The following is a 26,003-nucleotide window of genomic DNA, read 5'->3' on the forward strand; positions in this document are numbered from 1 at the left end:
GTATATTTTGTCTAAATCCGGCAAGACGCTGGAACTCGTCACCTTCTGGTTTTTCTGTCAGCACGCGTACATCACTTCTAAATGACCGGAAAACGGCATTCACCGTCAAAGTCTTTATTAAACAGAGTGCTGACAAACATGGACTGTTCACTTATTAATTTTTAAATGTATTATATATATATATATATATATATATATATATAAGCACTTGTTCAAGAGTTTAATACTATAGAGCAAGTTTTTCTTTTAAAAGTAATTTGTGTTGTGAAATGAGTTCTGAATTAAAACATGAATTCTGAGCTGATCTAGATGTTTTTGATTAAAAAAAATCAAAATAAAAATGTTTCAAAATGAAGGGGAAAAATGTTTTCAATATAAGTTAGACAATTGTCTATTATAATACCTTTAATATTTAAAATGTTTCTAAAAAACTACATTAAGATTTTTTTAAAATATTTATTTTTTATTTGTAACTGATTTTTCAACAAAATGGATTATCTTTGTAGAAATAAATACATTTCCCAAACATCTGTAGATCTACTGCAGCAGTTTTTGCTCATCAATTGATGATCAGCAAAACCACAAAAAAACCCACAAAGAAAAACAACAAAAAAAAAACATTTATTGTGGGCAGTCTAAGGCACACCTGTGCACTAATCATGGTGTCTAATCAGCATCTTGATATGGCACACCTGTGAGGTGGGATGGATTATCTCAGCAAAGGAGAAGTGCTCACTATCACAGATTTCGACTGGTTTGTGAACAATATTTGAGGGAAATGGTGATATTGTGTATGTGGAAAAAGTTTTAGATCTTTGAGTTCATCTCATACAAAATGGGAGCAAAACCAAAAGTGTTGTGTTTATATTTTTGTTGTGTATGATCAATGATAACCTTGTATAAGGAGTCCAACTAGCACATAAAACAATTTGACATCAAAATGTTTGTGTAATTTGCAAACACTTGGTTCAAATGAAGAAACATCAAGTCAAAGCGTAACAGTAAGTCCCATAACTGCAGTGAAGAATTAATTTGCAATAAGAACTTTTTATACTTCTGCCTAACACAAAATAAATAAAACCTTCATCCCTTTCTTCTGAGTAGATTTTGAGAACAGGAAAAAGAAAAAAAAAAACCAGCTGATCTATTCTGTCGCTTTCATTCAGCTAAAATCAGTTTATTTTGTTTAAAAAAAAAAATCACTGTTCAAACTTAATAAAAAATAAAGACTGACTCAGTGTGCTGCACTGATGCATTCTGGGATTTGTAGGCAAGATAAAGTTTGTATCTTGTCTGATTACAGAGTAAAACCGAGAACTTTATGACTTAAAATGCCCATTTTCAAGCAAAGAACTGTTACAAATGTAATGTTTTCTGTTGTGGGTCAAATCGAACTTTATCTCCGGGTTTTGTGTAAACAGATTCAGCAGATTTTCAGGGGCTTTTTTTTCTCCAACTAAAATCCCTACAGACAAAACCTCTTTTGTTTGGAACAATTCCTCCCTTTCATCACATTCCTTCTCTGATCTTTCACTTGAACCTTTTCCTGCTTCAACAGTGAAAGTCAAATAAATGAAGAAGAGCACAAATGCTGTTATTTCACGGCCACGTTTAGCTCCTGGAGTCGGGCCGTGTCTTGTGCATGCTGACTTTTTTGCGGGTGTTGTCGGTGCAGCGTTCCAGGATCAACTCCTGACTGGGCCGAGGAGGGATCACCGGAGTCGGTTTCTTCACCTCGGCCTCTGAACTGGAACCCGGCGTCTCAGGGACATTGTCTGTTGATTAGACATGACATGTGAACTCTGACCTTTGACAAATGTAAAAAAAATAAAAATAAAAACCTTTTACAGAACAAGATGTAAATTTTCTGGAATAAAGCTGTTACATGTTACTTGATGTCATTGGTGCCTAAACAGCAATAAAAGAAAGTAATAGGTGCATAAACAACAATAAAAAGAAAAGGAAAAAATACTTCTGTAAAAAGTGAAGGAGTCAAATAAACATGGGCAAAACGATGTTTACTGTCAAATAGATATAGTGGAATGGGGCTATGCGGGCATGCAGATGTAGTAACAGTAGAGCATGACACGGGAGTGGATTTTCACTCCCGTCCCATCCCGCTCCCAGAAAAAAAAAACAAAAAAAAAAAAACCCCATCCTGTCTCAATCCTGGACTGGAGTAAAAAATATAAATCCCATCCCGTCCTATCCTGCTCCCACTCAAAATCAGTCCCACTCCCATATGTCTCACGCCGTGATGACCAATCAGGGACTGAATATGTAGTGACGTGGAGATGTCTGGAGTTTGACTGAAGATGTGAACATGTCCTGTATCTGGTAGCAGCCTGTGGTAGGACATACGAGGGCTGTCAATAAAGTAACTGTCCTTTTTATTTTTTTCAAAAACTATATGGATTTCATTCATATGTTTTTACGTCAGACATGCTTGAACCCTCGTGCGCATGCGTGAGTTTTTCCACGCCTGTCGGTGACGTCATTCGCCTGTGAGCACTCCTTGTGGGAGGAGTCGTCCAGCCCCTCGTCGGAATTCCTTTGTCTGAGAAGTTGCTGAGAGACTGGCGCTTTGTTTGATCAAAATTTTTTCTAAACCTGTGAGACACATCGAAGTGGACACGGTTCGAAAAATTAAGCTGGTTTTCAGTGAAAATTTTAATGGCTGATGAGAGATTTTGAGGTGAGACTGTCGCTTTAAGGACTTTTCACGGTGCGAGACGTCGCTCAGCGCTCTCAGGCAGCGTCATCAGCCTGTTTCAAGCTTAAAACCTCCACATTTCAGGCTTTGTTGATCCAGGACGTCGTGAGAGAACAGAGAAGTTTCAGAAGAAGTCGGTTTCAGCATTTTATCCGGATATTCCACTGTTAAAGGAGATTTTTTTAATGAAAGACGTGCGGATGGATCCGCGCATCGGGACGCAGCCGACGCTGTGCGGCGGCACAGGAAAAACACCTCCGTGTTGATAACCATTTGTAAAATCCAGGCGGCTTTTGATGGCTTTCAGTGGAGTGAGTATATGAGAAATTGTTTAACAGGCAGGACATGTTCCAACTTGTCCTTAAGGCTTTCAACAGAGGTGTTTTTCCTGTGGCGGAGCGTCGCGTCGGCTGCGTCCCGACGCGCGGACCCGTCCGCACGTCTTTCATTAAAAAAATCTCCTTTAACAGTGGAATATCCGGATAAAATGCTGAAACCGACTTCTTCTGAAACTTCTCTGTTCTCTCACGACGTCCTGGATCAATAGAGCCTGAAATGTGGAGGTTTTCAGTTTGACAGGCTGACGATGCTGCCTGAGAGCGCTGAGCGACGTCTCGCACCGTGAAAAGTCCTTAAAGCGACAGAATCACCTCAAAATCTCTCATCAGCCGTTAAAATTTTCACTGAAAACCAGCTTAATTTTTCGAACCGTGTCCACTTCGATGTGTCTCACAGGTTTAGAAAAAAATTTTGATCAAACAAAGCGCCAGTCTCTCAGCAACTTCTCAGACAAAGGAATTCCGACGAGGGGCTGGACGACTCCTCCCACAAGGAGTGCTCACAGGCGAATGACGTCACTGACAGGCGTGGAAAAACTCACGCATGCGCACGAGGGTTCAAGCATGTCTGACATAAAAACATATGAATGAAATCCATATAGTTTTTGAAAAAAAATAAAAAGGACCGTTACTTTATTGACAGCCCTCGTATGTCTCTTTTGTCCTTTATTTCACAATTATGACAGTTTTTGGAGCGAGCAGCAGCACCAGCAGCGGGAGCCGAGTTTCTTTTTCTTGTACGTGTGCGCGAGCGAATCGTCCATGGAGATTATTTTACTTATTAACTACCGCTGTATAATAAAACAAATGGTGACTGGTTTCTAAACAATTATGACAGTTTTTTGGGAAAGAGTGAGGAGCAGCAAGCAGCGGAGTTTTTTTTTTTGATCTGTGCGCGAGCGAGCGAATCGTCTGTTGAGAATATTAACTACACAGATGTATAATAAAACAAATGGTGACTGGTTTCTAAACACAATTATGACAGAGTTTTGGGGGGGAAGAGCGAGCTGCAGTCCCACAGCAGGCAGCAGAGTTTTTTTTTTTTTTTTTTTTATATAAATTGTTTAAATGTGCACGCGTGAACGGGACAGGAGGTCCTCAAACTGGGTCCCGCAGAGGTGGAAGGACCACTGAAAGCGGCCGTCATCCAGACGCAGCTCCGGCAGCAAATAATGATACTCTCTGTATACACAACAACTCGCTCCCTGTGATCAAGGTCCGTCATGTCAACTTGACTGACAACCGGAGCCGGCGAGCGGAATGGAAGCTCCTATTTGATGATGCACCGGGGTGAATTTTCGCAGCAAAAGCAGAGCGACACACCGGGCGAAGGAGGTGCATCTGTCGCCACGCGACCCCCGCAAATTTGTAGCGTCTGATCGCACCCGTTGTGAACGCATTTTGGTTGTTTTAAATAGATGAAAATCATCTATTTTTGGCATTCCCGCTCCTGTTCATTTTTATTACTGTCCCAGCCCAATCACGGGATTGGTAAAATTTTGACTTTCATCCCGCGGGAATCCCACAGGAATCACATGACCCACGGGAATTCCCGAAAAATGTCATCCTCTAATGAACAGTACAGGGATGATCAGTCTGTACTTTATAGGAGTTAGGGGGGTGCAGAGTAAATGTGGGTCTCTGGCATTATTTATGCGTCTAGTTACGGACGGAAAGAAACTGTCTTGAGGTTTTAGTCTTGATGGATCTCAGCCGCCTGCCAGAAGGGACGGTAACAAAAAGTTGGTGTGCTGGATGAGAGGGATCGGCCACTATCTTCCTTGCTCACGTCAGGGTCCTGGAGGTGTGCAGATCCTGTAGGGATGGCAGATTTAAAGTTTCCAATCCACTTGACCTGCATGTCTTTGGATGTGTGAGAAAGCCGGAGCACCCGGAGGAAACCCACACAAACACGGGGAGAACATGCAAACTCCACACTGAAAGGCCACAGGTGGGAATCGATCCCATGACCTTGCTGTGAGGCAACAGTGCTAATCATTAATTCACATGTATGCATCAGAATTTTTAATGCTGTTACTTGTTTACATTGATTCCCATAAGATTTTTTTTTTTTTTTTTTTTTTTTTTTTTACAAGTATCCATCCATTGATCATTTTTTTAAAACGCAGGTTGTCACTACAGGCAGAACTGGACTCAGGCTGCCTCAAACCTAGGACGTATCAGTTGTGAGACAAGCACACTGTTTGCACCGCTGTGCGGTCACACAATAGGAACCACTGAAAACAATCAGTTCTATATCAATTTGCATATTAACACATTTTTACAGTATTTGTACAAAGTATGTTAAGAGGCATTTTTAAAAATCAAGTCAGTTTTGAAATGAGTAACATCAATAGGAAAAAAAACATTCTGCATTTCATCGGACCCTGCGCCATGAGGGGGCAACGCCCCCTCACGTCATCAACCCGCCCCCTCGGATGTGACAGTTCTCAAAAAAAAAAAAAATACTGGAAAATATAGCAAAATATTAGTTATTCAATATTATCACTTTACCGGGGCGTTGCTGGGCCGGTATCATAGATTTACGTTGATGGTACCTGGCTATACCCGCCCACTATGCGTAAACAAATGACAGAGCATGCGCAGCCCAAGAACTGTCCTCGGGGGGGGGGGGGGAACTGTCTGCAGAGGAAAAGATGAAAATGCGAGAAGTGTGTTTTGGTCCCAATATGGATATTCCAGATTTTCTCATGGATAATACAACAATGAACAGCAGCTAAAGCAGCCAGGTTGATGAGAACGCACTGGCTAAATTGGAGAGCAGCGCGTGCCAGCTAGCTGACACGACAAAAGTTAAGTGAGCCAACTTTATGTAGGCGTTACGTGTTGTGTATCTCAGTAAAAAGTGAGATGCAGATAACATGCTGTTGTCGTGCGGTACGCATTTTCTTAGTCCCTCCGTTCACAGCCAGTCACCCGCAATTACAGATATTAAAGTTATGAAAGGTTTATCTTTGACCCGTTGTGTGACTGTCATGCCCAATTGCGCTGTGTTCGCGCTTGTGATGGAGGGCTGTATGTGGGGTTAATCTACTGTCTCATGTCGTTCCTCAGATCAGTTGTTGGTTTGGTTTTGTGGTATGCAGGAGATCACTTGACTCAGGGTCTATACGTTCAAGTAATTAAAAAAAAATACTGTCACTCTTCACTCTTAGTCATTCTCTTACAACGGTGTAGCCTAAATACACGAGCTTTCCAGGAGCGCACCCAATTCATTACGCACGCTCAGAGGTACGTCCCCTCCGGTGTGCACTTTTTTTGGGGGGGTGACCCCGCCCCCTGTGATAAACTCATTGCCCCCTTAATATTTTTTTTCTGGCGCCGGGCCTGCATTTCATTACATTTTTCAGTCTAATGAAAACATTATATTTATATATGATCTAAACTAAATAACTGACACCATGTTAATTCAATTGCACACATACTAAATTTTCCCTTTTATCTGCAAAACGCTGTGGCTTTATACTGTAAAATTTACAGTATTTTCTGTAAAGGCATTTATATATTTTTACTGTAGTTTTAATTATTCTGGAAACTACAGCTGCTGTTTTTTCACCCCTTTAAAAAAATAGTTTTGCATTCGTATTTTTTTAATAGTGTAACAGATCCTGTCTGTGTTCAAGGTGGGTTTGTCATGCATATTTTGCATTTGTAATGTGAGAAACAAATTCTATAAAAAACAAAAAGACAATCAAAAAACTAGAAGGTCAGTTAAGGTCCACAGTGTTCTGTTTCATAATGTAAATAAATTAAAATTAAAATAAACTATTGCAAATTACAGCAGTTTCATCCTGCATAATTTACATTTTTCTGTAAAGGTACTTACATATTTTTACTATATTGTTTAATGAATCATTCGAGCAACCACAGCTTCCCTCCCCTTTATAATAATGGAAATTTTGGATAATTATTATTTTTTATAGGGTAACAGATCCTGTCTGCATTCAAAGTGCACAGAGGGTGATTTACAAATATCCTTTGATTTGTACATGTGCTTTGTAATCCACAAACAAATTTGATTTGTAACTTGAGGGTTTTTACAAATAAATATTTGCAAAACTGAAAGTTCTGTTTGTGAAGGGTGATTCAGCATTGGTGGATCACAAACACTTTGCTCAGTTATGCAATATTGAGACATTCTCAGAACAAAACTGCAGTTGAGATCCACAAATGTCAGTTGCTTTCACATTATTGGCAGAATTATTGGGGGGCTGAGGGGGCTTGGCTCATTATTGGGGGAGCTTAAGCCCCCCCAAGCCACCCCTTGGTGCTGCCACTGGTTGGCGAAGTAACCTGCAATGGGCAGGCATCCCACCCATGGGACTCGTGGACTCTCATCCACCTCAGACTACAGTGTCTGAGTTTAAGCACTGGTACCACGAGGCCTCAGACTTACTGCTCTGTTGAAAAACCAATTCTTTTTTAAAGGGTATTCTGCATGAATACTAACTTCTATGACCATCTTCATTCGGACCCAACATGCGGGACTGTGTTTTAAAATTTCTCTTCATAGACTAACTGTCCTGTGATCTACAGACATGAAATGCCAGTAAATGACCAACAACCTTCTGTGATTAAAACCCAGAGCTCATCTGGCTGGTTTATGAAATAACAAAGGACATGTCATTAAGAGATCATTACTCTGGTTCTTTCGCTCCCTCAACGGGGACTTTGGAGGGTTCTTGGAGTTCTTTCGAGGTTGGTCAAGGTGGCGGCCCTTCTGCTGGAGGTAGCGATGGCTGTTCCTGCGGTAGGCGTCTTGGCTGAGCCGCTGGCGAGCCCGGCTGTGGATGCTCTGGGCATTTCGGATGGTAGAACTACAACAGAAAAGGACAAAAAGTGAGATTAGCATGTAGCGCCAGCGTGCCTTGATTTTACACTCATTTTAATCTAATTCTTCCAGGTCTTTGGGGCCGTCATGCCAACCCAGGCTCATGGACTGTTGTGTTCAGCAGCACGAAATATACATTAATCTATTGGTTTGTCATATTGTCACAAAAAGTGTAAAATTTTCATCATGGGAACACAAATTTATTGTAATTCATTCCTGTGATCACACCCGGCGCCACGAGGGGGCATTTGGGGGCGACGCCCCCTCACGTCATCAACCTCGCCCTCTTGGATATTAAGGGCACACTGCAAGCTTCAGCGCGACGCACGCCCCCTAGCGCGTCGTAACGCCAGGCCGATATGGCTGAAAGTGGTGTAATTGTGGCAGCGTTCCAACGCGTCGTGACGTCAGACGCGTTGCTTCGGCAGCCGAAAGGGGGCGGAGATTGCGGCTTCTCACACTCTGGCTAATTCCACAACCTGAAAAAAGTTCAGTGATCGCCGTCTTGAATTTGGGTCGCCTGCCCTGAACCACAAAAAAAAAAAAAAAAAGCTTTAAAAAACAGCAGTAGTAGAACGATTCTACCATTACCCTGAACCGCGACAGCGGGCAACCCGCATTCCTGGGCAGAGCGAGGCAGGCAGCCGGAGCAAACCCACTCAGTCCTAAATCTCCCACTTTTTGGATATATGCGAAAACCCAGTTTGCCCAACGGAGGTTAGTTCTGCAGCTTTATCGAGGTGAGAATAATATAAAAATAAAACGTGACGTTTCTGAACTGCTGTGAAGGTGTAATGATTGGCTAACGCTGGCTTAGCTTTTTAGCACAGTTGATCTGAGTGAACGCTTTAATTTCTAAATGGTTCAGACTTATTTTTACCAAATAAAGCTACAGCTTTTTTCCCCCCAGACACCACAAAAGCTCAGCTTTAAATAACTTTTTTCGGGCGTTTTTTTTTTGCCTTTTCTTCCCCCCCCTTTTTTAATATATAAACTGTTTAGTGTTTCTTTATATTTAAAGAAATTTGTATTTGTCCCAGTCAGGAATATTTGCTGTGCAGACAACTAAACTTCCATTGATGAGCTGAACACCACGAAGTCCAGTCGAAAGAAAACATCTCTGCTTTTCAGCAAAACCAGAGTTCAAAGCTGCAGAAGAGACCTTCATCTGGTCCCGAGAATCCAGCAGAACATCACCTGCTTCTAAATAAAAGGCTCTTTGAACGGCAACTATTTTATTATTTTTTAAAAAAGCTGTTTCATTTTATATTTTAACAATAAATGAATCGATCATTAAAAATGTCCACAAATCAAAGTCCAAAGACATTTGCACAAGTAGAAGCTCTCCACTTACTGTGCTCAAATTCATATTTTAGAAATGACTGTCCTGATAAAGGCAATTACATATATTTTGACGAAATTACAAGTTTAAATGACTATATATAAAAAAATCATTATGAAATTTATGTCAGAAATCCAACTTTACAATCATACTGCAGTCATTGTTAAGTTATTTCCTTTTGCATTTATAATAAACATTTGTATTTATTCAGTGTTTGTTTTTCTGGTTGAAGAGATATAAATAATCTACCAGACTTAAAAAAAAAAAAAAAATACAAGTTTCCATGTTATTTTATTTCTCTAAAAATAAATGTCCAAGGTTCCTTATGTTAAACAAGAAGTTATCTAATCTGAAATAACAGGTGGTTTTAATTTACAGATGAAAGGTTTCTAAAGAACTATTTATTGATTTAGCTATTTTAATTACAAGTGTTCTAAACTAACAGTAATCAGAAATTTTGAGGTAACAAACAAAAAAAACATTTCCAATGATTTAACTTAAGAAAACTGCTCTATAAATGAGCAGTCCTGTCACGTTAATGTTTTGTACAGATCAGTGGTTTCTGCCATGAGTCTTCCGTGTTTTGGCCCGACGCGTCATTCCTATTGGACAACGCGAAAGTACGTCACAGCTCAGTGTCGAAAGTTGGATTGGCTTGAAATTTGACCACGTCAGCCTGCCGACAAGCGGCAATGCGCGCTTCCATCAGAAGCGTTGGTTTAGCTCGGCTTTTGCTAAAAACCAATGAAAACGATGCTTTTTAGACTGATTTGACGCATCTGACGTGAGAGGCCCAAGAGTAATGACAGTATTTTTTTTAATTATTTGAACGTATAGACCCTCGGTCAAGTGATCTCCTGCATTCCGCACAGAGCCGGTGTTCTGTCGAGATGAGTCGTGCTACATGATCTGCCTTTTGCTTAGTGGACTTGACAAATCCCAGGAACTTAGTCTCTTATAACGGTGTAGCTTAAATACACAAGCTTTCCAGAAGTGCAGCCAGTTCATTATGCCCGCCGGTGTGCACTTTTTTGGGGGGGGAGCGACCTCGCCCCCTGTAATAAACTCATCGCCCCCTTAATATTTTTTTCCTGGAGCCGGGACTGCCTGTGATGGCTGCACATAATTAAAAGGACAGCGTGCAGGGGTGGGGCAGGTGGTTAAGGTTAGGCGTAGTGAGTTAAAAACCCATCATGAAAATTTTTATCATTTTGTGACGGAAGGACGAAAAAAATAAAAAAAACGTGACACTGCGTTGGTAATACAGGTAATAAACTGGCCCCGTAACCATAGGGTTATGGATTTGAACATTTTTGGCCAATGAGGTGCAATGTTTGCTTGAGAATTCTGCACAGACATCAAGTTTAACACTGGTGAACTTTATTATGTCGCTATCCAAACACAGGTGGGTTGATGTTACACAGGTTTGAGAAGACAAAAAAAAAAAAAAAAACAAAGCTACGAGTGGTTATATTTACCTGCTGGTATCGTATTTACCTACTGTGGTATAAACTGGTCAAGTAGTTCTTGATGTATTAACCAGGTAGCAACCTCACTAGCTCAGAAAAAAAAAAAAAAAAAAGACAGGCTAACATGGGCTCACTAAGCCAGCTAGCATGGTTAGCTTGTTGATGGCTTGAAAACATGGTGTTGATGTTATCTGTGAGTGCATAACGCTCAGTTTGGGCAATGTTCAATGCTAACCCGTTGGAGATTTTACAAAATTAAATTTTGCAATATTATATTTGTATGTCATGATTAGCAACATACTACCAAAGGTATGACAAGGCCACGAAGCCCCGCCCAATTCTGCTTGATCACATGGCTACAATCTGCATAAGCCAGCCATTAAACTAGCTTTATTTAAATATCCTTCAAATTTGTACATTAATATATTTCATTGTGTTTGTCCGTGTTCGCAATATTTCATGTTTTTTTTAAAGCTTTAAACTAGCTAACAGAAAAAGAAACAGTGTGCAGGTGCCATTATTATGTTCATACTATTTACTTTATATGCAGTATACAGTGTTGTAAATAAGTGTCCTTATGTTTCTGTGCCTTGATCAATAGAGGGCAGTAATGACAAGTGGCTCAGTAGTGTTTCTGGTCTTTCTAGTGCCGCAGATAAATGCAATGATTGTAAGAATCAGTCATTTTGTGATACAAACACTAAAATTGGGACAATGTATCCACATTTTGGTCACATGTCACTGTGGAATTGTCTTGTGTATCAGTTTGTTACTGTTGAGTTTGTGTGCCATGGTACTTCTTGGTCTACTTTTTGCAAAAAAAAAGAAAAAAAAAGAAAAAAAAAAAGCTGTTAGCCACTTCAGTTGTCAAGATGGCAGCCATGTTTTCAAGATGGCACCTGGATGCACGTAGACCAAATTTGTTCCTTTGGTCACTATCAGTGTGCAACATATTAAATAATTTGTACACGTTTTCATTTTATTGATGTACATCTGTGTATTTTCTAATGTGTTTTGTTGTGAATTCACATTTTCAATTTATTATTTTTTTCCCCCATTTGAGAAAAATGGAGTTACAGCATTTTGCATCTAAATTCTTCATATAAATATATATATTTTGCTTGTCTGTTTGTGGAGGGTGGGGGCGGGGCCTATTCGACACCCTAGGTCAGTGGTTCTCAAGCGGGGTGCCACGGCACCCTAGGCAATTATCAAATATCACCATTATCGGGTAGATGGCAGCAAAGCGCTGTACTATAGTATAATAGACATACTTGCGCACATAGCGTTGTGCGTCTCCATGGTTATGGGTTGCTGACTACAGCGTGAACCTCAGCTGCTCACGGAGCATGACTCCTCTGGGGAAGGAGAAACAGCGTTGGCTGTGGAGGTGTGCGGGGAAGGCGGCCTGACCTCCGTTGATGTCACAGTGGTCAGACTTGGGCTTCTCTCTCACAACTGGGTTCGCTGAAGGCAGCCTCTGAGCTCCGTGAATATTAGAGTGGCAGATTATTGTGAATAAAAGTGTCGACACAAACATGTTAACAAAACCAAAGCATGAAGCTGCTTTTACTTCTCTGAACTTTCTCTAAAGGTGTGATTCTGCCGTTACCGTCCTCTTCACACCATGTGCGCGTCGTATGCTGAATTTTTGAGATCATGAGATGAAATAAATGGTCAAATAGCTTTAAAAACATATTTTAAAAATGAGAATATATGAATGAACTGAGCCACAAAAAACAAACAAACAAACAAAAAAAAAAACCCTGACATGGAGAAGCTGTGGTGATGTTCAGACGCACAGATCACAAAAAGCAGGTGAGAACTCTGAACTTTAACAGCTGTTACTTTCCAAAGGCATTTATTTGTTCAATATGGGCTTAATGCAGTGTTTAAGCACAAAACGTGACTGATGAGGAGAAACAATTTCAGAAATGCAACAAACAACCACAATTCAGAAAAAGTTGGGACTGTATGTAAAATGAAGATAAAAATGTTGCACTATTCCCAGTTTCTCCACTCACAGAAGCCAAACGTTCTTCCAGAGTTGTGTAATTATACTACAATAGTAGAATATAAAGGGAAAAAAAGAAAAAAATTGACAATATATTCGTCAATCGCAATTATTTGTCTGACAATTAATCGTCTCCAGAAATTCCTAATCGTGACAGCCCTACTTGAGATCAGAGCGCAAAATGCTTGAGGATTTTCGAAATGCAGTGTTTTCTGTATCGATTTTCTATTGCGATAATTGGGTTTTGTGCAAAACCAGAGGTAATAGAATTATAATATTTTGGTTGGTGGTGTGCCGCAGGATTTTGTAAATATAAAAAGGGTGCTGCGGCTCAAAAGGTTGAAAATCACTGCCCCAGGTGACTGCGCTTCAAAACGCCCCTACCAGTGGTGGGCACAGAACCAAAAAATGAACTTTGATAACAGATAATCAGATAACTGAAAAGTTATCTTTGCCCAAAAATGTATCGGAAGTTACAGATAACCGATAAATTCCAATATTACCTCTGACACATCTACAAATAGTAGTAGAACAAATTTAATAGCTTACAATAATATTAAAAATAAAAACAGACCCCAACAATGTGATCACACTTTTCTTTCTACTACAGCACCCCTAACACAGAGGAACTCGAGAGCACCCATAAGGCCAACTCTATCAATTATAACACTCCAGTCAGGCGCAGGTCTTGAACAATAAAGTCATGCTGACTTATGGTTTTGATTATAAACAACATTAATACCGATAGAATAACGCCATTAATGTCATTTATACAAAGCTAAAATATAACATCTTTTAATGTTGAGTAATGCACTAATTCTGAGGTTTTGTAACAAACAGACAGATCGCAAAGGATTCTGGGTAAAAGTGCCTCTTTTTGGAGCGAGGCGGAGGGGAAGGCGAAGGGCTACAAATCCATCCGTTTGGAGGAGTAGGAGGAGCTTACTGCTGTCTCTGAAAAAACAAATATGGCGCCGAAAGAGCTGCACAAATGAAGCGGCTTTCATTACAAATTACGCTGTTTACAAAGTTATAACTTGCCAAAAAACTTTACAGGCAGTTGTCTATGACAGCAGCGTGTCTGCTGCATGTTGCGTATGTTGTCCTTCTGAAGAATATCGTAACGTCGCTCGTGCGCTGCGTTATAATGCATATACACACGAACGCTACGATAAGACACTTATCTCACAACGGAGAAAATCATGATAAAGTGTAAGCATGTTAATTTGTATGTTCATAAATCTTTGGATAATATCAATCCCTGCTGTTGGATTTCAAGGTCTGTAACGTGTGTTTCAGGCAGAAAATGAAAAGTTTAATCAATGGGAATAAGTTGGAAAATATATACACACACATGTATGTGTAACACAACCTGACGTCCTAATAGACTGATATTATTTCTCAAGGAAATACGGCTGGATGCAAAAAATGGGAGAATTTGAAAAAGAAATAAGGTTGTAATTCCATTAAAAGTGAAACTTGTATAATGTATACATTCATTGCACACACAAAAAAAAGCCATTTGCAAAGCCAAAAAGTTGATTTGACAATCATCTGACATAACCGGGGTCAAAATAAATAGAACACTATCTACTGGTTCCCACATGCTTAGTGAACACTACTGACCAGTAGATGGCAGTAGAGGCCTTGAAAACAAAATTCCAGCTACAGTAATCCCTGTCTGCTACATTTAAAATGCGTGGAATTTAACAAACGCAAACATCTATAAACGCAGAGAATATATTCAAGAGAGTTTTAGGCACTAGAGTTTAATGCTGTTGTCTGTGGAGCCTGAACAGAGTGTCTGAAATGCATTTGTCTGTCGTGATGTACTGAGATTACATCATCCTACCCAAAATGCACTGCGGGTCACAGGATGTGCTCACAAAACCTTAAAAATTAGCACATTACTTTAAAACTAAAACATATGATATTTTCACTTAAAACTCAGACATGACAGTAATTTTAAATAACTTGTCCAAAATTTGTTTGGTTAAAATCGTATGCCTCTGGATGACTTAGGTGATATCGGCAGTCTTTTGGTATGGTATTAAAGGACATTTTTTTTTCTTTTGGTGCCATTTCTTTTTTGTCTGCACATGATTGATTTGCTTTTTATACAAGCGACTCTCCTTTATTTGTAAAGGTTGTAGCTGTGCGTCTGTTACAAAACTTTTAACAGGTTGAGTGCTAAACTAATTTTAAAAATGCTTGTCGCTGTTAAGCTTTGTTTATCGGACAAAGATTAATCGGAAGATAATTGGTCCGATAATGGTTTAAGTTATCTAAAAAGATAATCTGATAAAGAAAACATTATCTTCGATAATTATCTGTTATCGGATTATCAGAAGTGTGCCCACCACTGGCCCCTACACTGACAGCAATGTTTTGGATTCAGGTTTTAACCAATGTAACGACTATCTTAATTGCACACATTTCCTTGAAATTTCACACTTTTTTGACAGTCACAGCGCCTTGATTCTAGATGCATCACACTGACGTAACAGAACTGGTTTGTTGATACAGAGCTTTGGGGAAGGCTGAAGTATTAGGCCCCTTTTCCTGAACTATGGTTTTTCTTGTCGGTATTTTAATGATAACACTTTTTTGCAAAAGTGGAAGTCAAGCTTGATGGGGGAACTTTCCACACCCACACAGGATGGGATGAGACAGGCTGATCATACGAGAGGAATAAAGTCACCGGTGTAACCTGCTCTATTGTTTTAAATGCACTGATGTGTAAGATGAGTTTGTCCCTGGATTTACCGGCGCGGCGGCGGTTTCTGTCCCTGCAGGTTCGTCCTCAAAGGTCCAGCTTTGACACCGTTACCAGCTGGCTGCAGGAATATGGAGGGAAAGTGGCCGGTTTCCACTCCTTTCCTGCAGAAAATGTCAATTAAAACAATTTTATCTCCAATCAGGCAGTGGATCCTTTAAACATTAGACCAGGGTTAGAATGTAACGCCACCAGCAGGACAATACCCAAGATGACAGAGCAACAAGTCAGTAAAGCTAAGCTCTGTTTGACAGCAGTGCAGAGATGCCTGGACATTTTAGAAACATCTGCATGCTGGGAAGCCAAACATACAAGATACACAGTTCTGTAGTGTTAAATTAACACTGCAATGAGTTCATATGGATCCACCCAAAGCAACTCTATGGTAGTGTTAAATCATAATGGTCAGAGATAGTTTACACTGTGGGAAGGTTAATTTACAGTTTTATTGTAGATGGGGCCATGTGCCCACACTGCAGTGTTAATTTAACACTGCAAAATCTAGTGTGCAGACCTCTTTAGAGAGCGACTCCCAAATACATAGTAAAATCACCAGTGTTGAATTAACACTGTCAGTGTTAATTCAACACTGGTGATTTTAGTGTACAGGTCTTCATGAGGCAGGAACTAGAACCAGATCAGGGTTTCATCATGTGAATCAAAACTGCATCAGGGGTCTGATCCAGTTTTGCGTCAACTCGGGTCCAGTTATCCTCCAATTAGAATTTATGAACACTGAGTGACAGTAGAAGTTTTGTTTTTCCAGGGTGAAAGTGTGAGTGTGTTACCTGATGACCCACCAACCATCCAGCAGCTTATGGATGACCTCAATGGTTTGGCCAAGCTGCAGAGATATTTCGTCCTCTTCCTCGGCCTCGTAGGCTTTGACGGTGACGTACAGCTCTCCTGTAGAGACGCGCACCATACATACATATATATATATATATATATGTATATATAAAGAACTGAAGGAGGGAATCAGAATGGAACTAATAACCCACCTTCATAGTTGGGTTGTGCGTCTTCAGTCTCCTCTGGACCATCCAGAGGCTCCAGGTAGGACGCAGGAACCCAGCCGTGTTTGGACTCACTCTGGCAGAACCACCAACCTGAACAGAGACCAGCAGCTGAACATCCTGCTGCCATCGCTCAACATCTGAATGTCCGTCACACTGCCGTTTTATTTTTCCTCTGCAGTGGATGACGTCAGATTATTTTGACATTCTCATTCTGACTGGAGTACAGGGGAGCGGGCATCAGTCAAAAGTGGCACAGGACAGAGGGATTTAGATAAAGATCCACAAATAGTGAGATAGAAGAAGAGAGACGGGAAGAAATAATAGACAGCGACAGACAAACATGAAAAGATTTACACAGAGGGAGCTAGAGAGCAAGATAAACACTAGCAACAGAGACATTGAGATATTTACAGAGATATAGATATTTGGAAATCAATGAATAAATAGAAATATATAGAGTGATAGAAAGAATTATTAACAGATAGCAACAGAGACATATCAATAGAGTTATGGCTACAGTGCATCTTTGTTATGTTACAGCCTTATTCAAATGGATGAAATTAATTTTTTCCCTCAAAATTCTGCACACAATACCCCATAATGACAATATGAAAAGAGTTTTTTTTTTTTAGATCTTTGCTAATTTATAAAAAAAAAAATATAAGTCTAAGAAATCACATGTACACAAGTCTTCACAGTCTTTACCATGAGGCTCAAAATTGCGCTCAGGTGCCTCCAGTTTCCACTGATCATCCTTGAGATGTTTTTACAGCTTAATTGGAGTCCACCTGGGGTAAATTCAGTTGATTGGACATGATTTGGAAAGACACATACCTGTCTATATATAAGGTCCCACAGTTGACAGAGCACAAACCAAGCATGAAGTCAAAGGAATTGTCTGTAGATCTTCAAGACAGGATTGTCTTGAGGCACAAATCTGGGGAAGGGTACAGAAACATTTCTGCTGCTTTGAAGGTCCCAATGAGCATAGTGGCCTCCATCATCTGTAAATGGAAGAAGTTCAGATCCACCAAGACTCTTCATAGAGCTGGCCGCCCATCTAAACTGCGCAATTGGGGGAGAAGGGCCTTACTCTTTGAGGTGACCAAGAACCTGATGGTCACTCTGTCAGAGCTCCAGCATTCCTCTGTAAGTGTTAAGGTTTGGAGCCTGGACTAGGCAGAGTAGAATCCCAATATGCAAGGACAGACAAACCCAAGAAGTTCAAAAAACAGCCAAGATTTAATAATTAAGTAGTGTCCAGTATATACAAAAACAGCTGAGGGGAAGGATATAACAAAAATACAATCTTACCCCCACAGGGGTGGGGAATACAATTCAAAAATACAATTCAACTCTGAGCACAGAGTGAGAAAAAACCCAGAGGCTACAGGAGTGAAAACAAATGACCAAAATACTAAAGTTCAAAGGAATCAACTGCACACAAAACATGACAAGAAAATACTAGAGAAAAATCCACAACAAAAACCAGCATAATACATACCACCTCTCATGCACAAAGACAAACAAACAGGCTACAAGGAAGAACAAACTGAGGAGGTTTAAATAAACTGGCTAAATGAGTAGCACCTGGGAAGAGCTGCAGCTGGAGTAATCAGAAAATCCATGTGATAACCAAAACTAAAGAAAAGGAGGCAGCAGAACCAAAGCATCTCTGAAAGACAAAACATAACCTAAGACCAAGACGGAACCCACTTAAATAATATGAAATGAATGCAAACAAAACCAAAAGCACGCATGAGAAAATCAAAACACTGAGAAAGAAACATAATGCATAATATAATAAAAAGAGTAAACCCAAGCCTAGAAATGAACCTGAAATGCTGACTACAATAAATATGACTCAGAAAATAACATGCGACCATAGATGAAAACATCAGACAGCATGTAAATAAATCAAAATACCTAACCCAAATCCTGGACTGCAAAACTAACAAAGAACAATTAAATAATCAAACAGCAACATAAACTGAGGCACACTGAGGGGGTGTGTCCCATACAGAAAACAAAGACATGAGCAGACTTAAGATTAACGCGACCCGGCAGCGAGGTGGATGACGTGACAGACAACAGAACAGACGCACAACACCAAATCTAAACATACACATATAAACTCCAGATAAAGACAAGACTACACCAGAAGACAGGTGACTACAAAACAGATAGAGTGTAAAGAACAGACACACCTACTATAGACAAAAAGGACACACCCAAACAAAACAGAGCTGCAGACACATGAAGTGATTTGGACAGACATGCAGACAAAGACACACTGGGAGAGGAAACAGATCAGCTATAAACCAAGAGCTTGGTCCTGCAACAGAAAAGCAGATGCTCAAGGGACAGACAACACAAGAAACTAATAAAACCCCATAATCAGAACACAACATAACAGTAAGAGAGAGGAGAACCTTCCAGAAGAACAACCATCTCTGCGGGAATCCACCAATCAGGCCTGTATGGTAGAGCAGCCAGATGGAAGCCACTCCTTAGTAAAAGACACATGGCAGCCCACCTGGAGTTTGACAAAAGGCACCTGAAGGACTCTCAGACCAGGAGAAACACAAAGATTGAACTCTTTGGTGTCATGTTTGGAGGAAACCAGGTACCATCCCTACAGTGAAGCATGGTGGTGACAGCATCATGCTGTGGGGATGTTTTTCAGCAGCAGGAACTGGGAGACTAGTCAGGATTGAGAGAAAAATGAATGCAACAATGTACAGAGACATCCTGGATGAAAACCTGCCCCAGAGCGCTCTTGACCTCAGACTGGGGTGAGGGTTCATCTTTCAACAGGACAATGACCCTAAACACACAGCCAAGATATCAAAGGAGTGACTTCAGGACAACTCTGTGAATGTCCTTGAGTGGCCCAGCCAGAGCCCAGACCTGAATCCGACTGAACATCCCTGGAGAGATCTGAAAATGTCTGTGCACCGACACTCCCCATCCAACCTGATGGAGCTTGAGAGGTGCCTCAAACAAGAATGCGCAAAACTGCCAGCAGATTGGTGCACCAAGCTTGCAGCATTACATTCAAGAAGACTTGAGGCTGTAATTACTGCCAAAGGTGCATCAACAACGTATTGAGCAAAGGGTGTGAATACTTACGTAGGCTACACGTTATTTCTGAGTTTTTTGTTTTTAATGAATTCGCAAAAATAAAAAAAAATTAAAAACGTTTTCATGTTGTCATTATGGGGTGTTGTGAGCAGAACTTTGACAGGAAAAATGAATTTACTCAGTTTAAGAATAAGGGTATAACAAAACAAAATGTGGAAAAAGGGAAGTACTGTGAAAACTTTCTGGATTCACCGTACGAGGTCGTACGACAAAGACAGAAAGAGGGATAGTTCAAGAGATAGAGATACAGTTATACAAGTAGATATGTAGATAATGAAAAATATAGAGGAATATATCGAGATAGACATGGATAGTTATAGAGATATACACAGAGACACTGCTCGACAGAAATAGAGATAGAGGATGACAGAGTTACAGTAGTGTTCAGAATAATAGTAGTGCTATTGACTAAAAAGATTAATCCAGGTTTTGAGTATATTTCTTATTGTTACATGGGAAACAAGGTACCAGTAGATTCAGTAGATTCTCACAAATCCAACAAGACCAAGCATTCATGATATGCACACTCTTAAGGCTATGAAATTGGGCTATTAGTAAAAAAAAAGTAGAAAAGGGGGTGTTCACAATAATAGTAGTGTGGCATTCAGTCAGTGAGTTTGTCAATTTTGTGGAACAAACAGGTGCGAATCAGGTGTCCCCTATTTAAGGATGAAGCCAGCACCTGTTCAACATGCTTTTCTCTTTGAAAGCCTGAGGAAAATGGGACGTTCAAGACATTGTTCAGAAGAACAGCGTAGTTTGATTAAAAAGTTGATTGGAGAGGGGAAAACCTATACCCAGGTGCAAAAAATTATAGGCTGTTCATCTACAATGATCTCCAATGCTTTAAAATGGACAAAAAAACCAGAGACGCGTGGAAGAAAACGGAAAACAACCATCAAAATGGATAGAAGAATAACCAGAATGGCAAAGGCTCACCCATTGATCAGCTCCAGGATGATCAAAGACAGTCTGGAGTTACCTGTAAGTGCTGTGACAGTTAGAAGACGCCTGTGTGAAGCTAATTTATTTGCAAGAATCTCCCGCAAAGTCCCTCTGTTAAATAAAAGACGTGCAGAAGAGGTTACAATTTGCTGAAGAACACATCAACTGGCCTAAAGACGACCCCCAAACTCTGAATTCAAGCCACAGTTCACAGTGAAGACAGTGAAGCATGGTGGTGCAAGCATCATGATATGGGCATGTTTCTCCAACTACGGTGTTGGGCCTATATATCGCATACCAGGTATCATGGATCAGTTTGGATATGTCAAAATACTTGAAGAGGTCATGTTGCCTTATGCTGAAGAGGACATGCCCTTGAAATGGGTGTTTCAACAAGACAATGACCCCAAGCACACTAGTAACCGAGCAAATCTTGGTTCCAAACCAACAAAATTAATGCCTCGCAGATGTGAAGAAATCATGAAAAACTGTGGTTATACAACTAAATACTAGTTTAGTGATTCACAGGATTGCTAAAAAAGCAGTTTGAACATAATAGTTTTGAGTTTGTAGCGTCAACAGCAGATGCTACTATTATTGTGAACACCCCCTTTTCTACTTTTTTTTACTAATAGCCCAATTTCATAGCCTTAAGAGTGTGCATATCATGAATGTTTGGTCTTGTTGGATTTGTGAGAATCTACTGAATCTACTGGTACCTTATTTCCCATGTAACAATAAGAAATATACTCAAAACCTGGATTAATCTTTTTAGTCACATAGCACTACTATTATTCTGAACACTACTGTAAATAGAGATAGAAAGATAGAGACAAAAAGAAATAGATATGAAAACACTCATTTTTAACTGATTTTTTACATACACAGAATTGTGATATTTCTATTAGTAATTTAATTACACTCAACAAAAATATAAATGCAACACTTTTGGTTTTGCTCCCATTTTGTATGAGATGAACTCAAAGATCTAAAACTTTTTCCACATACACAATATCACCATTTCCCTCAAATATTGTTCACAAACCAGTCTAAATCGGTGATAGTGAGCACTTCTCCTTTGCTGAGATAATCCATCCCACCTCACAGGTGTGCCATATCAAGATGCTGATTAGACACCATGATTAGTGCACAGGTGTGCCTTAGATTGTCCACAATAAAAGGCCACTCTGAAAGGTGCAGTTTTGTTTTATTGGGGGGGAATACCAGTCAGTATCTGGTGTGACCACCATTTGCCTCATGCAGTGCAACACATCTCCTTCGCATAGAGTTGATCAGGTTGTCAATTGTGGCCTGTGGAATGTTGGTCCACTCCTCTTCAATGGCTGTGCAAAGTTGCTGGATATTGGCAGGAACTGGTACACGCTGTCATATACGCCGGTCCAGAGCATCCCAAACATGCTCAATGGGTGACATGTCCGGTGAGTATGCTGGCCATGCAAGAACTGGGACATTTTCAGCTTCCAAGAATTGTGTACAGATCCTTGCAACATGGGGCCGTGCATTATCCTGCTGCAACATGAGGTGATGTTCTTGGATGTATGGCACAACAATGGGCCTCAGGTTCTCGTCACGGTATCTCTGTGCAATCAAAATGCCATCAATAAAATGCACCTGTGTTCTTCATCCATAACAGACGGCTGCCCATACCATAACCCCATCGCCACCATGGGCCACACGATCCACAACATTGACATCAGAAAACCGCTCACCCACACGACGCCACACACGCTGTCTGCCATCTGCCCTGGACAGTGTGAACTGGGATTCATCCATGAAGAGAACACCTCTCCAACGTGCCAAATGGCAGCGAATGTGAGCATTTGCCCACTCAAGTCGGTTACGACGACGAACTGGAGTCAGGTCGAGACCCCGATGAGGACGACAAGCATGCAGATGAGCTTTCCTGAGACGGTTTCTGACAATTTGTGCAGAAATTCTTTGGTTATGCAAACCGATTGTTTCAGCAGCTGTCCGAGTGGCTGGTCTCAGACGATCTTGGAGGTGAACAGGCTGGATGTGGAGGTCCTGGGCTGGTGTGGTTACACGTGGTTTGCAGTTGTGAGGTTGGTTGGATGTACTGCCGGCTTATGGTAGAGAAATGAACATTCAATACACGAGCAACAGCTCTGGTTGACATTCCTGCTGTCAGCATGCCAATTGCACGCTCCCTCAAATCTTGCGACATCTGTGGCATTGTGCTGTGTGATAAAACTGCACCTTTCAGAGTGGCCTTTTATTGTGGGCAGTCTAAGGCACACCTGTGCACTAATCATGGTGTCTAATCAGCATCTTGATATGGCACACCTGTGAGGTGGGATGGATTATCTCAGCAAAGGAGAAGTGCTCACTATCACAGATTTAGACTGGTTTGTGAACAATATTTGAGGGAAATGGTGATATTGTGTATGTGGAAAAAGTTTTAGATCTTTGAGTTCATCTCATACAAAATGGGAGCAAAACCAAAAGTGTTGCGTTTATATTTTTGTTGAGTGTAGAATGATGTCAAACATCAATGTAATTAAAAAAATGTTTTAGCACCATTGGGATTTTTCTCCACAATTTCCACCAAGTCTCCGGTGTGCAGGTTGATCTCGTGTTTGGACGTCTTGTTGAAGTCTGCAATCACTCTGTAGGTGTCCAAAATGATGGGACCAGAAATCTCTGAGAGTGGGACGGAAGAACTCTTTTAAATTAAGCAAAAACAGTGATAAGAAACTGATCCAAAACTTGATGTTGGTTTAAAACCAGTAAGATGACAGCGGTTACAGAACATTATGAGGAGAGCACGGCCGAGGTCGGCACGCTAATGTTCTATTTGTAATATTTGTCATGAATAGGCACAGAAACAACAAACAAAGAAAAAGCCTCTTACCTGATGCGACCTCTCTGTTTTTTTCTCTGGACACAAGCGTCTCGTTTCTCTTTGACCTGAAGTGGAAACAATAATTATTACAGACCTCTGAAGGACGGGAATTCTGCTTTAGTCTGTTCCCACGTCTGAGATACACAGTCTGAAATCCTGTTTGAACCACATAACTTCAGAACAAACTGCATCCTGTCCAAAACATGTTGGACTAGAAGCAGACCCTTTAACACCGTCTGGGGACGCCTGTCTGCACGTCATGTTGGTGCCATCGTCTTGAATTTACACCAAAGAGCCAAATAACAATCCAGTATCAGCATCGGTGTCAAATTCACGAAGACGCCAACAGATGGTTTGAGAAGATGGTGTGAAGGAATTCAGGAGTTTTATTCAAATAAATCAGAAAAGGACGGGACAGATTAATACCGTTTTGATCTGTCTCAGAGGATTTTATCACAGAAAAATCAAGAGGAAAAAGTCACTAAGTGAGATATTTGTTCTAAATTTGTTCTCTTGAAAAGGTCATGTGACTCTGTCCAACCCGATCTCACGGCATTGCATGATACATCATGAAATGTACATTAATCTATTGGTTCGTGATACCATCACGAAAAGCACCACATTTCCGTGACAGGAGCACGAAATGCCGGGGGGTGGGGGGTGTCTGGGTAGCCCGACAACTGGCCCGGCTATGAATTGGAGTGAGACTTCCCACTCCCAAACGACCAATAGGAGAGTAGCGCTCGCACCCCACGAAAGTGAGGCTAACGTCAGCGTCTCAGCCGCCAACCAATCACAGGCTAGGAGAGAGAGGCCAGTATCTGGCCCAGTTCAGGGCTAGGGTCTGGGAGGGTTAAGGTTAGGGAAAGGGATGGGGTTAGAAATAGTAAAAAAAAATAAAACCCTGCATCACAAAAATGCAGCACATTTTGTGACAGGAACACACACAAAAAAAAGTGTGCTTCTGTTCTAGAGTATCACGCTTGAGATTTTCAGCCGATTTCTCTATATTGCTTATTGTTACTAAATTCTTTGAAAATTTTCAGGACCAGCCCCTTTCATTGAGCTGTCCAATGTGTTCTCTAAGTTTTAAAAAATGGAATAATATTTTAGAAATCCTGCCAACAGTAAAGACATACATTATTGTATCTGCCACATGCACAAGCTAAGACATCAGATACGATGGAAGCAGAGCTGAGTGTGGCGCTCACAGGTTCGGTGCCGGCGGATTTTCGTCCTCGGGTCGAACCCTGAAGAAGGTGGACAGGTGTTTGCAGCGGGAGATGTGGGGCGGCAGGTTGACCAGTGAGTGGCAGTACTCAGCCAAGGTACTCTGCCGGGTCTCTGTGGACTTCTGACTGTCCACCCACCGGGGAGCTGAGGTAAAGAAACGCAGTAACATCAGAGCAGTTAGCAGTAATATTCACTCGGGTTTGAAGGTTTTGAGATGAGCACACAGGCAGAAATGACAAGTAGAGAAAAGGAACTGTTTGGTTCTTCATACAGGACAGAACACATACTTAGAATACCACAGCATCATCTGCAAATGCATTGTTGTCAAAAGTTATGAACAAATCAAAATTCATTTTAATTTATTTGCAAGGTATTACGATGCTTCTTTTCAGCAATTTTGTGCAATGTTGTACACAGTGGCACTTTATGAAGCAAAAAAACTTGGTGCAATAAAATTCTGCTGCTGCTACTACTACTGTTAACAACAACAATAAAAATAACAGTTATTATTATTATTCACAATTGTAAGTTGTGCTTGTCAGGAGAAATTACGTCCTTCCGGCAAACCTTTGCATCTTAAAACTCAAGAACAGTAAAACTCTCAAAATTGAAATTTTTATCCATTAATACTGAGGTCAAAACTCTGTGCAAAAAAAAAAAAAAAAAGGGGGGGGGGATCATAACAAAAAAAAAAAATCAAAATCATACATTTATGACTGATAAATTCCTTTTTTCTTACTGAATTTTGGGTTTCAATTAGGAAATGTACCAGAAGCCCTAAAATGCTCACATTGCCCACTAGACGGCGACAAACACTGCTCAAATGTGTCTCAAGGTCTTGACTGTTTATTCATTTGAGAAGCTGACAGACAAAAATCAACTTATATTTGTGTCCCTGAGCTTATTAGGCAAACTGAGATACCAGAAATTTTCAAATTGAATGCAACTTCTTGACACAAAGCTACAACATACATTTCAAAGCTTATTACCTCTAATTTTAAGAAATGTCTGTTGTGGCACTGGCTTAGATTACAGTTTTGACCAGTGGATAATTTATTAGTTACCCAAAAAATCCACTTAAAATAAGGTGTTTATTATTAAATGTGTTACTGGTTCATAAAACTGAGATTATTTACAACCCCTGGCAAAAATTATGGAATCACCGGCCTCAGAGGATGTTCATTCAGTTGTTTAATTTTGTAGAAAAAAAGCAGATCACAGACATGACACACAACTAAAGTCATTTCAAATGGCAACTTTCTGGCTTTAAGAAA

The 26,003-nt window shown here is 40.5% G+C and overlaps 1 protein-coding gene across 1 annotated transcript in view; it reads right to left on the reverse strand.

Annotated features, from left to right (window-relative positions):
• Positions 1-1,442: 1,442 nt before the first annotated feature.
• The window catches only part of ncf1 (neutrophil cytosolic factor 1), a 33,727-nt gene continuing 9,166 nt past the window's right edge, over positions 1,443-26,003 (reverse strand). Inside the window, exons 4-11 of the mRNA XM_034177699.1 lie at positions 24,708-24,873; positions 23,506-23,561; positions 23,172-23,294; positions 16,506-16,613; positions 16,293-16,410; positions 15,495-15,608; positions 7,714-7,889; positions 1,443-1,775 (exon numbers count right to left, since the gene is read on the reverse strand). Coding sequence (XP_034033590.1) covers positions 1,612-1,775; positions 7,714-7,889; positions 15,495-15,608; positions 16,293-16,410; positions 16,506-16,613; positions 23,172-23,294; positions 23,506-23,561; positions 24,708-24,873 — 1,025 coding nt within the window. The 3' untranslated portion in view covers positions 1,443-1,611. The remainder of the gene's footprint in view (positions 1,776-7,713; positions 7,890-15,494; positions 15,609-16,292; positions 16,411-16,505; positions 16,614-23,171; positions 23,295-23,505; positions 23,562-24,707; positions 24,874-26,003) is intronic.

This window comes from Thalassophryne amazonica, chromosome 9 (genome assembly GCF_902500255.1).
Source record: "Thalassophryne amazonica chromosome 9, fThaAma1.1, whole genome shotgun sequence".
NCBI classification, from domain to species: Eukaryota; Metazoa; Chordata; class Actinopteri; order Batrachoidiformes; family Batrachoididae; genus Thalassophryne; species Thalassophryne amazonica.